General features: G+C 44.5%; 1 protein-coding gene across 3 annotated transcripts in view; it reads right to left on the reverse strand.

The window, feature by feature from the left end:
• Positions 1 to 14,574, reverse strand: part of CLMN (calmin) — a 125,946-nt gene that overhangs the window by 24,506 nt on the left and 86,866 nt on the right. For all 3 annotated transcript variants that reach the window (XM_027957369.3, XM_042235441.2, XM_012099012.5), the window contains exons 4-8: positions 13,971 to 14,054; positions 11,226 to 11,318; positions 10,154 to 10,344; positions 7,942 to 8,135; positions 4,395 to 4,477 (exon numbers count right to left, since the gene is read on the reverse strand). In XM_027957369.3, the coding sequence (XP_027813170.1) occupies positions 4,395 to 4,477; positions 7,942 to 8,135; positions 10,154 to 10,344; positions 11,226 to 11,318; positions 13,971 to 14,054 (645 nt within the window). The remainder of the gene's footprint in view (positions 1 to 4,394; positions 4,478 to 7,941; positions 8,136 to 10,153; positions 10,345 to 11,225; positions 11,319 to 13,970; positions 14,055 to 14,574) is intronic.

Below are 14,574 nucleotides of genomic sequence, written 5' to 3' on the forward strand. Positions count from 1 at the left end.
CTTCTCTTCATATACTAGTTTTCCCACACAGGGACTCTTGTTAAGCACGGTGCTGCTGAACTATTTACAGAAGCCAAGACACAGAAGCAACGTAAGTGTCCATAGACAGATGAATGGATAAAGAAGATAAAAACGAATGAAGTAATGCTATTTGCAGCAACATGAATGGACCTAGACATTATCATACTAAGCAAAGGCACAGAAGGACAAATACCATATGATATGACTTATATATGTAATCTCAGATGTTACACAAATGGACTTATTTACAAAACAGAAACAGACCCACAGCCACAGAAAACAAACTCATGGTTTCCAAAGAGGAAAGTGGGGGAGGGATAAATTAGGAATTTAGGATTAGCAGATACAAACTACTGTATATAAAATAGACACGCAACAGGATCTACTTTATAACACTTAATATAGGGACCTATGCTGCTGCTGTGGCTAAGTCGCTTCAGCTGTGTCCGACTCTGTGCGATCCCAGAGACGGCAGCCCACCAGGCTCCTCCATCCCTGGGATTCTCCAGGCAAGAACACTGGAGTGGGTTGCCATTTCCTTCTCCAATGCATGAAAGTGAAAAGTGAAAGTGAAGTCGCTCAGTCATGTCTGACCCTCAGCAACCCCATGGACTGCAGCCTACCAGGCTCCTCCATCCATGGGATTTTTCTAGGCAAGAGTACTGGAGTGGGTTGCCAGTATCTTGTAATAAACCATAATGGAAAAGAATATAAAAAAGAATATGTATGTACAGAGATCCATATACGTATATAACTGAATCACTTTGCTGTATAGCAGAAACTAACATATCACTGTAAAGCAGCTATATTTCAATTTAAAAAAAAAAAGATGCAGCTTAGAACAGGGCTGAAAGTAGAGAGCAAGCTTGGCGGTTTTGCAGTGCTTGGCTCCCAATGTACTGGTGGGGAGAGTGGACTGACCTCATTCTAAAACTAGCTGAAACCAGAGGGTTGAAATTAAATAAAACTGCAACAGAGCCCTTATCAAGTTCTGAGAAGGTCAAAATGGTCAGCTCCTGGTCATAGGTCCTTGTTTGGGAAAAGGTTACATTCTCTGGGGGTGGGGGTGGGGGAAATATCATGTACCTCATAACATATCAGATATGGCATAAAACTAAAATTGTTAAGATACAAAGAAGCAAACAAAGAGCTCTATAATCAAGAGAAACATTAGTCATTAGAAGCAGACCCAAAGATAACCCAGGGTTAGAATTAGCATAAAGATTGTAAAACAACTGTTTAACCTACACTACAAGAAACACAAAGGTCATTCTTCAGGCTAAAAGGAAATAGTCACAGATGAAAGCCTGGATCTGGAATGAGGGAATGAGACGTACTGAAAACAGTACATGTATGACTGATATAAAAGATGATCTTAAAAGTTTTCTTAAAAAGTCTCCTGCTCAAAGCAAAAATAATAACAAACCATGGGGAATTAACGTATACAATACTCTGACAAATGACAATAACGGCAACAGGAAGGGAGAAGAAGAGTGAGTGGGATCAAACAGCTGCATATACAAACATATATAAAATATGAACCTATTTAAAATTGTGCAATGAGGGACTTCTCTGGGGATCCAGAGGTTAAGAATCTGCCTTACAATGCAGGGGATATGAGTTCAATCCCTGGTCAAGCAACTAAGATCCCACAGGCTGAGGGGCAACTAAGCGTGCAAGCCAGAACTACTGAGCCGGTGTGCTCTGGAGCCCGTGTGCCACAACTACCGAGCGTGCACATCACCACTAGAGTCCGTGCACCGCAACAAAGGATCCCGCGTGATGCAGGGAAGGTCCTGATGCAGCCAATTAACAAACAAGTTACCTAATGGTAATCCAAGGTAGACTGAGGTATGTTCAAGAAGAGTATCATAATCCCTAGGCAAACTACTAGAAAGATGTGGCTAAACAAACAGATGTGGCTAAAAAGCCAACAGAGGAGATAAAATGGAAACCAAAAAATAACTGAACAATCCAAAAAAAAATGAGAAAGGAAGAACAAAGCAGCACAGAACAGACAGGACCAGCGGAAAACAATAAGACAGTTACCTCTATGTAAATGGGCAGAAAATACACTGATAAAGTGACACGCTAATAATTCTTGTCAAAATGGATAAAAAATGAGAGCCAACACTATAGTATTTTTACAAGAAACATGCTTTAAATATAAGCACACGCACACTGAAAGGAGAAAGATATTAATAGAAAATGATAAATCATACAAATACCAACTTATGACAGTTTCTATATTCCTATCAAATTTACTCCATGATGAAATAAAACAAAAATAAAATGATGACCTCAAAAAGAAACAACAATCCTTAATGTATATGCATTTATGGCATAGCTTCCCCACACACAAAGCAAAATCTGACACAATTGAGAACGATAAAGTCAAAATCATAAGTCGGAGATTTTTAACTTCTCTCCGTCACGCTCATTGATAGGAAAAGAAAAAAAAAAAATGGGCACCTCTCTAGAGTATTAGAACAGCATATTAACCAACTCAACCTAATTGGACTCCTGATGCTTTCACTGTACAAGACACATTTTTTCAAATGCATATGGAACATTTACCCTAATAAACCATATGTCAGGGCATAAAGCCAGGCACAGGGTCTGGCACATGACCAGGGCTTAATGAACATTTATTAAAGTGTACTACAGTCAGCTGAATTATTAAACTTAAAAAACAATGGTTCAACAGGAGTCTAGATCAGCTGGGATGCCTCATCTCTATCCCCTAGGGACACAAACAGACTGTCCTGAGGTGACGCCCCGTGCTGTGTGGGTCAGGGGGACTTTCCCCATGTAAATGGGCAAAAAATACACTTTCCCCATGTGTTCTATCTTGCTTGACCCCTCCTTCCCCAGCCCCAGTCTCTGATCCCAGCACTGGGGAGATTCAAGTGTCAGATTTGCTGAATCCAAGCTATGACCTTGACTCACACACACATCATAAATTTTAGTTGATTTCAAACTCTGCCTAGGCTGAAGAGCTCAGAGCTAATAAAAGCCCCGGTCCCTAGTATTTCCGAATTTCATAATAAAGATTAAATTAAAGAATGACATTAATATCACCATTTTCTGAGCATCAGCTGTTGTGCCAACAGGACTTTACAATATCTATTTACTCTTCACATAACCCTGAAAATGTGGATCATATTTCCATTTTACAGATGGCATCTCATACAGACAGGTATCAGAGAGATTAAGTAAACAGCTCAAGGTCACAAAGCTTCAAGTGGCAGAACTGACATTCCAGCCCATGGAATGCCTGCTTCTAAAGCACCCTGGAAAGTGAACTGTGGTCCAGAAACAGATGGGAAACACACACATAGGAAGCCTGGAGAGGGTCCAGCCTGGCTCTTCTGAGTTGTGCAAAATGGGGTCTCAGTTTTAGCCATATGTTGTAAAGAATCTAAATGCCTGAGCTTTGGAACCACAGAGAACTGAGATCAAACCCCAGCTCTGCGCTTGGCAGCTGGGTAACCCTGGAGAGGTCTTTAATCCTCTTTGAGCATCCATTTTCTCTTCTGCAAAATGAAAATAATGATATAGAGTCAAGTGGGATTGCAGGGGTGGCAGTCAGCCCAGAGACGCACAGGATGCTGACCTGACAAGCCTCTGGCTAAAAGAGCAGCCTGTCCCTCCTGTGAGTATTAGTTCTGTACGATTTTGTGTTTTTTTGGCGTGGGGGGAGTCTAGTATTTCTAACTACCTGAAACAACAGTGTGTTTGTTGACTTGTAACCTGTTTTCTCAACAAAGCTACACAAGGTCGGGGACCTCATTTACTGTTAAGCTTCCCTGAGCCAGCCATGGGTGTTCCAATAAAGTAATTTTCCAATAAAATCAATAAAGGACTATTGTTACTGTTGTGATCATTATCATTATAATCCCAGGCTTGTGCATGGGTTTCCTAGAGGTTCAACAGAGTCTTGACAACTTCTAAACGGTCTGATTCTGCTCCAAAAAATCAGTCACCAAGTATGCTCAGATTCTAAAAATTAAAAACGTGTGCTTGGTCATTGTCTTTAAAATTTTTTCACACTCCGATAAAATCTGATAGACTGCTAAATGTCCCACCTGACATCTAAAAAGTCAAGTAGCTGATTCATATAACAAGTGGGCATCTCTTCTAATCCTAAAAGTTTGGGATGGGGAGAGGTTTATGAGAGGTGTGCCTGACTTCCCATTCTGCTTTTTAATGGCGCACACGTTGGCTATGATTTTGAAATGAAAATGTGGCAAGGCACATGAGATCGAGATTCAATTATTACAGCTGCCGCACAGCTCAAACACCAGCTTCATCTCATGGTCAGCTGATGGAATTGTACAGTTTCTGAATTATAGGTAAGAAAACAGACATACAGCTTCCAACTCCGGAAAATGTTCTAGAAACTGAGCCACGTAAGTCACGATGGACTGTTCATCTGGTGTGTCAACCATGATGTCTGTTAAGAGAAACAAAGGAGTTAGAAGGACATGCAAACCACAGGTGTTTATTTATTTTTACTTTTAAAAAATTTTTCCAGCTTTATCAAGGTATAATTGACAAATAAAAATTGTATATATTTAAGGTGTACAACATGATCGTTTGACATACATAGGCAGTGCAAAACGATTCTCACAATTGAGATAATTCACACATCCATCATCTCACATAGTTACCTTATTTTGACGTGCTGAGAAAACTTAAGAGCTACTCTTTTAGCAAATTTCTAGTAGACAATACAGTGTTATTAACTATAGCCACTATACTGTATGTTAGACTTGCCAGAACTTATGAAAGTTTGTACGTTTCCCTATTTTTTCCACTCCACTATCAACCCCCAGCTCCTGGTAACCACCATCATACTCTCTGGTTCTATGAGTTTGACTCTTTTAGGTCCTACATATAAGTGAGATCGTGTAGTATTTGTTTTTCTGTGTCTGGCCTATTTCAGCATAATGTTCTCCAGGTTCATTCGTGTTGTTACAAATGGCAGAATTTTCTTCTTTTCATGGCTGAATGATATCTCATTGTATATACATGGCATTTTCTTGATCTATTCATCCACTGATGGACACTTAGGTTGTTACTATGCTTTCAGTTCAGTTCAGTTCAGTCGCTCAGTCGCTCTTTGCGACCCCATGAATCGCAGCACGTCAGGCCTCCCTGTCCATCACCATCTCCCGGAGTTCACTCAGACTCCGTGATGCCAGCCAGCCATCTCATCCTGGGTCGTCCCCTTCTCCTCCTGCCCCCAATCCCTCCCAGCATCAGAGTCTTTTCCAGTGAGTCAACTCTTCACATGAGGTGGCCAAAGTACTAGAGCTTCAGCTTTAGCATCATTCCTTCCAAAGAACACCCAGGACTGATCTCCTTCAGAATGGACTGGTTGGATCTCCTTGCAGTCCAAGGGACCCTCAAGAGTCTTCTCCAACACCACAGTTCAAAAGCATCAATTCTTCGGCACTCAGCCTTCTTCACAGTCCAACTCTCACATCCATACATGACCACAGGAAAAACCACAGCCTTGACTAGACGGACCTTAGTCGGCAAAGTAATGTCTCTGCTTTTGAATATACTATCTAGGTTGGTCATAACTTTCCTTCCAAGGAGTAAGCATCTTTTAATTTCATGGCTGCAGTCACCATCTGCAGTGATTTTGGAGCCCCCAAAAATAAAGTCTGACACTGTTTCTACTGTTTCCCCATCTATTTCCCATGAAGTGATGGGACCAGATGCTTTAGCTACTGTGAATAAAGCTGCAATGAACACTAGTGTGCAGATATTTCTTCAAGACTGCAATTTCCTTTCCTTTGGTTTTGTTTGTTTGTCTGGGGGGTTGTCTGGGTTTTTTCTGGCTGCACTGTGCAGCTTATGGGGTTTTAGTTCCCTAACCAGGGATTGAACTGGTCCACAGCAGGGAAAGCACCAAGTCTTAACCATTGGGCCACCAGGGAATTCACAAGCTTGTCTCCTTTAAATTTAATTTCCTTTGAATATATGCTCAGCAGAAGGTTTGCCAATACTTTGGCCACCTGATGCAAACAGCCTACTCACTAGAAAAGACCTTGATGCTGGGAAAGACTGAAGGCAAAAGGAGAAGGTGGCAGAGATGAGATGGTTGGATAGTCATGTTCATGACTCAATGGATATGAACTTGAGCAAACTCTGGGAGACAGCGAGGGACAGGGAAGCCTGGCGTGCTGCAGTCAATAGGGTTGCAAAGAGTCGGACATGACTGAGTGACTGAACAACAACAGAGAGTTTGCTGGATCACATGATTGTCTTTTTTAATTTTTTGAGGGCTCTCCATGCAGTTTTCCATAAGAGCTGAACCAGTTCACATTTCTACAACAAGAACAGAGTTTTCACGTGGGATCTTGGGATGCTTGACAGTGAGGGATCCCACAGACCAGGGAGGTTTTTTCTCTTTATTTCACATGTCAGGAAATTTAAGCCTTTTAAGTGAAGGGGGATGATTTGAGTAGTGAAGCCTCACACTTGGCTGATGAGCAGAGAAGCTGGGATGGAGAATCCAAGACTCCTTGCACCCAAGATTCTGTTATTCCCTGCTGGCCAAGTCCCTCCCTGTGAGCGGTCGGTTCCCGGCCCATCCCATCAGTGAGTCTGTTGAGCTGAGACCCTTCCACACTGTCGGAGAGAATCCTAAATAAGCCTGACCTATGTGGAATATGATTTGATAAAGATAGAAAGTGAAAGTGAAGTCGCTCAGTCGTGTCCGACTCTTTGCGATCCCATGGACTGTAGTCTACCAGGCTTCTCTGTCCATGGGATTTTCCAGGCAAGAGTACTGGAGTAGGTTGCCACTCCCTTCTCCAGGGGATCTTCCTGACCCAGGGATCAAACCCAGGTCTCCTGCATTGCAGGCAGACACCTTACCCTCTGAGCCACCAGGGAAGCCCCTTTTGATAGAGATAACCAAGTGCCTTAAAAAGGTGTGGACTTTCTAGCTGCATCATTCCACAGATGAGACATGGTCCTGGAGGAAATGATCTGAGATGCACACGGAACTCTATCTTATAAGATGTTCACTACAGCATTATATACAAGACTATTCCAAAACAACCTCAACATCTTCCAGTGGTAAAGAGTTAAGTACACTTTGGTATGCCCACTAGATGAACCATTATGCAGCCAATAAAAACATAGTGAAGACATCCTAGCAGCATGCAAAATATTTATGCCACAATTATAATGTTTAAGTTAAAAAAAGGAAGATATACATTATGTGGTACCCTGGATGGGAGGGGAGTTCGGGAGAGAACGGATACATGTATATGTATGGCTGAGTCCCTTTGCTGTGTGCAGCTGAAACTATCACAACATTATTTGTTAATTATTTGCTAACCAGTACAAAATAAAGGTTTTTTTAAAAACCTTTTTTTAAAAAAAAAAAGTAGAAATGCTTGTTTAATACAAAAGAAAGTAGTAGAGGTGGAACATAAAAAAATCAAAATTATATGAGACATCTTGACAATTAAATAGCAAAATGGGTAGTAATGGGAAGAAGCACAGGGGCCTGCAGGCTGTGAACTTGGTTGGTAGCCATGCAGATGTTCACATGTGATTATCATAGAATCACAAAGATGCATGTTTGTTTCATGCATTTTTGTACATATCTGTTATATTTCACAATAAAAAAAAGTTCTAAAAGCCTTAAAGAAAAAAAAAAAAAAAGGAAGAGACAAAGTCATACATACCCTGAATGATCTCAATTACGTTAAAAAAATTGTATTGAGATATAAGGAAAAACACTGGGGAAATTATGTCAGCGGCAGGAATATAGGAGATATAAAAATGACTTCATTAGATGTTTCTGTATTCTCCAGAATTTCCACGTGGACAGAAGGTGTTACAGGTTAAAAATAAACTATGAAGAAAGAGAAGAGAGAGGACCACAGCTACCTTCTGGCTCCAGGAGCCTGGGGATGTGAAGGGCATCGTGAGCGATGCTGAAAGCCTTCTCCAGATTCTCCCGCATGGAGTCTTCCAGCGCCTGCTTCATGTCCACCAGGCTGGGGTCGATGGCCTTGATCACAGCCAGGAAAGCCAGCCCGCTCCGCCAGCTGCCTGCAAAGTCCTGCACCGCCACGCCATACCTGAAGGGAAGCAGCAGCCGCAGGGCAGGTGGGTAAATAGACTTAGGGATGCCTCGCTGGCCTCCGAGTGGGGCCGGGAGCTGCTGACCTGGCGAGGACTAGATGCCCCGGGCCCTGAGTATCAGGACAGCTGCACTGACCCATCTGTGTTTCCATTTCCGGACAAACCGAACAGGAAGGTTATGTCGCACAAGGAGACATAACAGGAACTTGAGTTCCCCCTCCCAGATAGATACATAAAGCCTTCATTTAACACATGATTCCTTTTATCAGTGATCTTTGAAATGCAGCAAACACGGGTGTGTCATGTCATAAAATGGAGCCAGAAAGTTCATGTTCACACCCCGGCTGCCCCTCTGTGCTTCCAGCACTGTGGCCTTGGGCAGATCACGTACCTTCTTAGCCTCAAATCTATAAAACAGAGCTGTCATGGGGCAGTATTAGGTTGAACCCGCCCCCAGAGTGGCTATACCATGTGGACCACGTGTGATGTAGGTGCCCCACAGAAGCCGCTCAGTAAGTGCTAGCTAATGTCATGATTAGTAGAAATAAAATTACAACTTTAAAAATGACAAGGAGAGGTCTTCCTGTATTAATTTCCTTTAGACTCCATCCCTCGAGAGCCCCTCTTCCTGCTGCCAATTTCCCTCCTGGGGTCACTGAACGCTCTTAAAAAAAAACACAAATATCTTTTTATTTAGATATTTATGGAGATTCATAAGAAGTTGCAAAAGCAGTACAAAGAGCCCTTGGTACGCATCATCTGCTTCCCTCCACACAGAGTCTTATGTTACAGGCGAGTGTCATCAGAACCAGACACTGATGTGGGTCCAGGGCTACGAGCCACAGATGAGCCAGGGCTATAGCCACGTACTAGGATTCCATCGGTTTCACTGTCACAGATGTGGCAGAAGCACCAGGGCACTTTGTCTCAAGCACCCATTCCTGTGATCCCTGCCACAGCGGTCATACAGACTGTCTCCCCTGAAATACCCTTCTTCTCCGTTACAGTCACCCTAACTCCTGGCAACAAGCTCACTTCTGATTTATTTTAAAACATTTAATGGTTGTTCACATTAATCAACTCTATCATGTTTAACTCCTTAATCAAAACCCCTAAGATCTAACCTCCCTCCCATCTGTTATTTTTCCTGCCACCTTTTATCTCCATATATGGGGAAGATGGGATCTGATGCTAAGTGCTTATGAAGTGCTGGTACTCTGCCTTCACAGAGTTTATTTCATTTAACCCTAACTACCCCATAAGGGGGTGAGTAGTAAGTCACCATCTTATAGGTGCAGCATAGAGAGGAAACTGACGCAGCGTGTCTTCCCAGTCTGGCAGGGGTTAAACACAAGTCCAAGGATTTGGTTCCAGTTCACCTGTCTCGGTGCTGGGAGGGCCAGACCTGACTCTGATAGGTTGCAGCCTTGATTGCTACTTGCTTTTAAGTAGGTTTAGACCCTGAAAGATACCCAGAAGCTTAATAATAAGGGTGCTAAGTTGCTTCAGTCATGTCCGACTCTTTGTGACCCCATGAACTGTAGCCCACCAGGCTCCTCTGTCCTTGGGATTCTCTATGCATGAACACTGGAGTGGGCTGCCATGCCCTTCTCCAAGGGATCTTCCTGACCCAGGGATCAAACCAGCATCTCTTATGGTCTTCTGCATTGAAAGGTGGGTTCTTTACCACTAGTACCACCTGGAAACCCATAATAATAAACATGTCCATGTTACTAGGATCCAAGGACCAATCCCACTTAGGGATTTAAAGTGGTGAAGGCCCCTTGGATTTCTATCCAAATTCTCTCATCAGATTTCTGCAAACCAAACACTGAGCGAGTACAGTTTTGTGTGCAGACACGGAAAGGACAGAATTCCCTGTTCTGAGAGTCTACATGAAGCGCTGGCACGTAATGGACGCAGAACAGAATACATGGTGATGCCCCCTTCCTCTGCCCTCCTCCCTCTGCCTGGTAGCAGCACGGGGTGCTGGGGAGCAGGGCATGGGGCTTACTTCCTCGTTTTTCTCTGCACCCAAGCCAACAGCGTCCTGATGGCTTTCCTCTGGTCCTTCACCGAGATTGCCACGCTCCTCTCTGCGGTGGGTGTGGGTGGGAAGGAGGAGTCTGAGTCTGTGCCCCCTGAGCCGGGTGACAGGCTGGAGGATGGAGAGTTTCTGCTGAGGTTGCCCGTGAGCTCTTTAATCTGGAAGGGAAATGACATTTCAGACCCAGGAGGCAGACCCAGCATAGGCTCTCTTGGACCCCGGCTGGAGGGATCAGCTCACGCAGAACTGATTACTCCTTCCTGAGGGCTGTGTGTTGGTACTCATGATGGCCAGGCTGTTCTGTGTGGCTTGTGGTGCATGCAAGGGTGCTTAGCAGGCAGAATCATCTCTTCCTGGAGTCTGTCTAGCTCTGGGCAGAAGCTGCTGATGAGGGCCTCCTGACCTGGTTCCATGGTGTACATCATTTTTACTCTTGGGAGAGCTATTAAATAGTGAGCCATAATTTTCTCTTTCAAAAGAGGGGGATTTTAGAAGATGAACTGTCAGCTTGCTCCCTCCTATTCAGGGAAAAGAACTTGAGCGCAACTTGAAGTAACCCCTTCACACTCCAGCCCCAGACCCCGTCCTTCTTCTATAAAATCTGCATTTTCAGACAGATGCTGAGGGTGTGAAGGCTGCAAGGTCCTCCCCTGTTACATACGCCTCTTCCTAGAGCTGTCTTTGTAGAGGCTTTCTAACCGTCTCTTATGAACACTTGTCATGTTAGGAGAGTAACTCTACCTAGTTCAATTTTTGGCTGGAAGTATTTCCCTGGCTCTTGGGACCCTTTAGAAGAAAACTACTTTTCCAAGGAAATATTTAATTCTTCAAGTCCCAAGAGAAGAACAGAGCTCACATGACTTTTAGAATCAAAGGGACTCAAAATCTTTAGCAACCAAGACTTCTCTGGTTCTTTTCTAGGAAAGAGAAAAGGCAAAATCTGTCAGAAATGAAATCTCACTGTCTCCCGTGATCCAGGCCCCACTCCTGTATTGGTGGAGATGACTGATATTATGTTATGGGAAAGAAGTGATTTTACCTGGAAGAAGAGGATTATGTTCCAAATCAGCCCAAGAACCAAAGAGGGGTTGCCATCTGCTATTTCTGCTGCATCAATGCTAACCAGCTTTACCTGGAGAGAAGCAATGTATGAGCTTAAAGATGGGGTCCAATTAGGTTGCAACACATTATTTCCTGATGCCCTTGTGGGCCTGTTTCTTTCTCACCTTACCTGTGATGCCACAGGATACCTCTTGGGGACCCCAACATGCAAAAGTGTACATAAGTGTGTCTAATAAACAGTATATAGTACTTCCCATTGTCAGACACTATTCTTGGAGTACTAGCTCTGTTTATTTTCACAACAACCCCACAACACAGATTCTTCTATTATCTCTGTATTTCAGGTGAAGAAATTCCAGAGAGGTCAATAGAAAGTGCCCAGGACACACAGCTAGTAAGAGAGACATCTTTTTCCAAGAACAGATGGTACATGCCCAGGGTCTGTCTGCATGCTACACTACCAAACACCACCAAACTTCCAGATTTAACATGTCTTTGGACAAACACAGAGTACTGACAGCAACGATCATGGCCATGATGGCTAAGACAGTTCAGTTCAGTCGTTCAGTTGTGTCTGACTTTTTGCGACCCCATGGACTGCAGCACACCAGACTTCCCTGTCTATCACCAACTCCTAGAGCTTGCTCAAACTCATGTCCATCGAGTCGGTGATGCCATCCAGCCATCTCATCCTCTGTCATCCCCTTCTCCTGCCTTCAATCTTGCGCAGCATCAGGATCTTTTCCAATGAGTCAGTTCTTCACATCAGGTGGCCCCAGTATTGAAGCTTCAGCTTCAGCATCAGTCCTTCTGATGAATATTCAGGACTGATTTCCTTTAAGATTGACTGGTTGGATCTCCTTGCAGTCCAAGGGACTCTCAAGAGTCTTCTCCAACACCACAGTTCAAAAGCATCAATTCTTTGGCACTCAGCTTTCTTTATCGTCCAACTCTGACAGGGAAGTTGGAGTTGGTGATGGACAGGGAAGCCTGGCATGCTGCAGTCCATGGGGTCGCAAAGAGCTGGACACAACTGAGCGACTAAACTGAACTGAACCAACTCACCCGTTTAAAGCACACAATTCCATGGTTTTTTAGCATTACCATAATTTTAGTGCACTCTCATCACCTCAGAAAGAAATCCTGTACCTTTTAACTGTCACCTGTCTAATCTCCCAATTCCTCTCAACCGTGAGCATACACTCATCCGTCTTCTGACTCGAGCGATTTCCCTGTGCCAGACGTATCACAGGAATGTTTTAGAAGAAGTGGTCCTTGCGGTCCAGCATCTGCCATAATGTTTTCAAGTTCCATCCACACTGAGGCTTGTATCAACACTCCATTCTTTCTCATGGTGGAATAATATTCCACTGCATGGGCAGACCGTGCTTTATTCATGCCTTTGTGGGTTGCTCCCACCTTTGGGCTACTACGAATGATGGTGCTGTGAACTGGGCCATGCCCTTTGGTCACCACCATCTGAACCACCTCCTAGGTCGGGTCTTTCCCCACAGTATGGGAGGCAGAGCCCACCTCCCTCTTCAAAAGCCAAAACCACTTTTCTCCGCACTTGGCAGCCAGGACATGGGTGAGGATGCAGGCTTATCAGCCCAGGCCTTTGAACTTGAATAAGTGACGCTGAGAGTTCCTTCCAGGGGCTGTGGGAGTGGGGGCAGAGGGACAGGGTAGTGACAGCCGTGCCCACGTGGGTCCTTGCGTTCAGAGGGGGCAGGGCTCTGCAGTGGTCCTGGCGTTTAGCAGTCTTGGGCTCCATCCCTGATTCCCCGGTCTTTGAAGTCACCCTGTGACTTCTTGGCATCCTTTCAATACATTCCTTTGCTGCATAAATCAGCCCAGATTAGATCCCCTTATGACCCAGGAACGCCAAACAAACAGCACTTTGTGATGACGTTCTACTGTACATGCCGACGTGGCAGGTGAGCTGAGGGCTTTTCACCCAGAGTAACTGATGAAACTTAATGAAAGGGGAACTTTGGAAATTGTATCTCTCTGGGGCCATTCCCTCCCATTTTTGAAGGACACAAAGCAGAGTTCAAAACACACAAAAAAGGCTAATTTAAGTCTGGAAAATTCTATCAAAGAGGACAGAATTACGTGATTTTCCTCTGGCTGTTAGCCCCCTTCCCTTCCTTGCTTCTGCCATATTCTGAGTGCTAAGAACAAGTTTTACACCCTGACATGCTCACTGTACTCTTTTTAAAATTAGAGGGTAATTGCTTTACCATATCGTGATGGTTTCTGCCATACATCAACCTGAATCTGCCATAGGTATACATATGTTCCCTCGCTCTTGAACCATGCCCCACCTCCCACCACATCCCACCCCTCTAGGAGTCACAGGGCCCTGGCTCTTCACTGTACTCTTGTCCCCCAAAGTGAAAAGGAAAACGTCAACTAAATTCTGAACACCTGAGAGCCACTCAGCATTTCTTCCCTTCCCACGCCCAGGCATCCACCGGAGTTTTCATCCTGATGGAGCTGGAGGGGCTGGTGGGCAAGGAATCAGGGACTGCATCTCGCCTGATGGATTAGCTGTATCTCGACTGATGGAGCTCCGTTAACATTTCAACTTGTTCCATCTGACTGTCTTAGCAAGGACCCCTTTACCAGTGTCTCTTGTGACCAGCACTAGACTTCAAATCATGTCTTTTTTTTTGTCTCAGGGAAGGCTCTGTGAACAAGATGTGTTTCAGATACTTACATTGCTATCTTCCAAAAACTTAAGTGCTTTCGCTATGTTGTTTAACCGAAAAATACGATGGGATGAGGATTTGTACTCGTGCAGCTGTAACACAGAACAGGACAACACAAGCAGTTAAGCCCAGACAGGCACTCGGGTCCCGGCGGTAACACTGGACGCGCTTGTCTTTTTCTTTACCTTTTTCACATGAATCTCAAGAGAAGGATGGTGCTCACAGCAGAGCCTGCATGGACCACATCCAAACCCATGCACGGGGCCCTGGGACACACAACCGTAGTCTCAGGGGTCCCCAAGGTTCGCCTTATTTATGGTTTCTGGGACCAAACTCACTTGTGTTAGTGAGGGAGGGGAACTCAGGGATTAAATAGGGAGCAGATTTGTCAGATTTCCCTCTCTGACCCAGCTCCTGGCTTTTGATACACCTCCCTCCCCCAGAGACCATCGGTGACATGCTCTCCTCTCTGCGCTGATGCTGTTTGTCAAGGCAGAGAGCGCCAGCCGGGAGCGTCACCCACAGCTGCTAAATCATCCAGCAAACCCTCCCCGGCGGCCACAGATGTTTCTGATTTCTGGCCAAGGGCTTGGTGGACATGTGTCCCACATC

This window comes from Ovis aries, chromosome 18, assembly GCF_016772045.2.
Source record: "Ovis aries strain OAR_USU_Benz2616 breed Rambouillet chromosome 18, ARS-UI_Ramb_v3.0, whole genome shotgun sequence".
NCBI classification, from domain to species: Eukaryota; Metazoa; Chordata; class Mammalia; order Artiodactyla; family Bovidae; genus Ovis; species Ovis aries.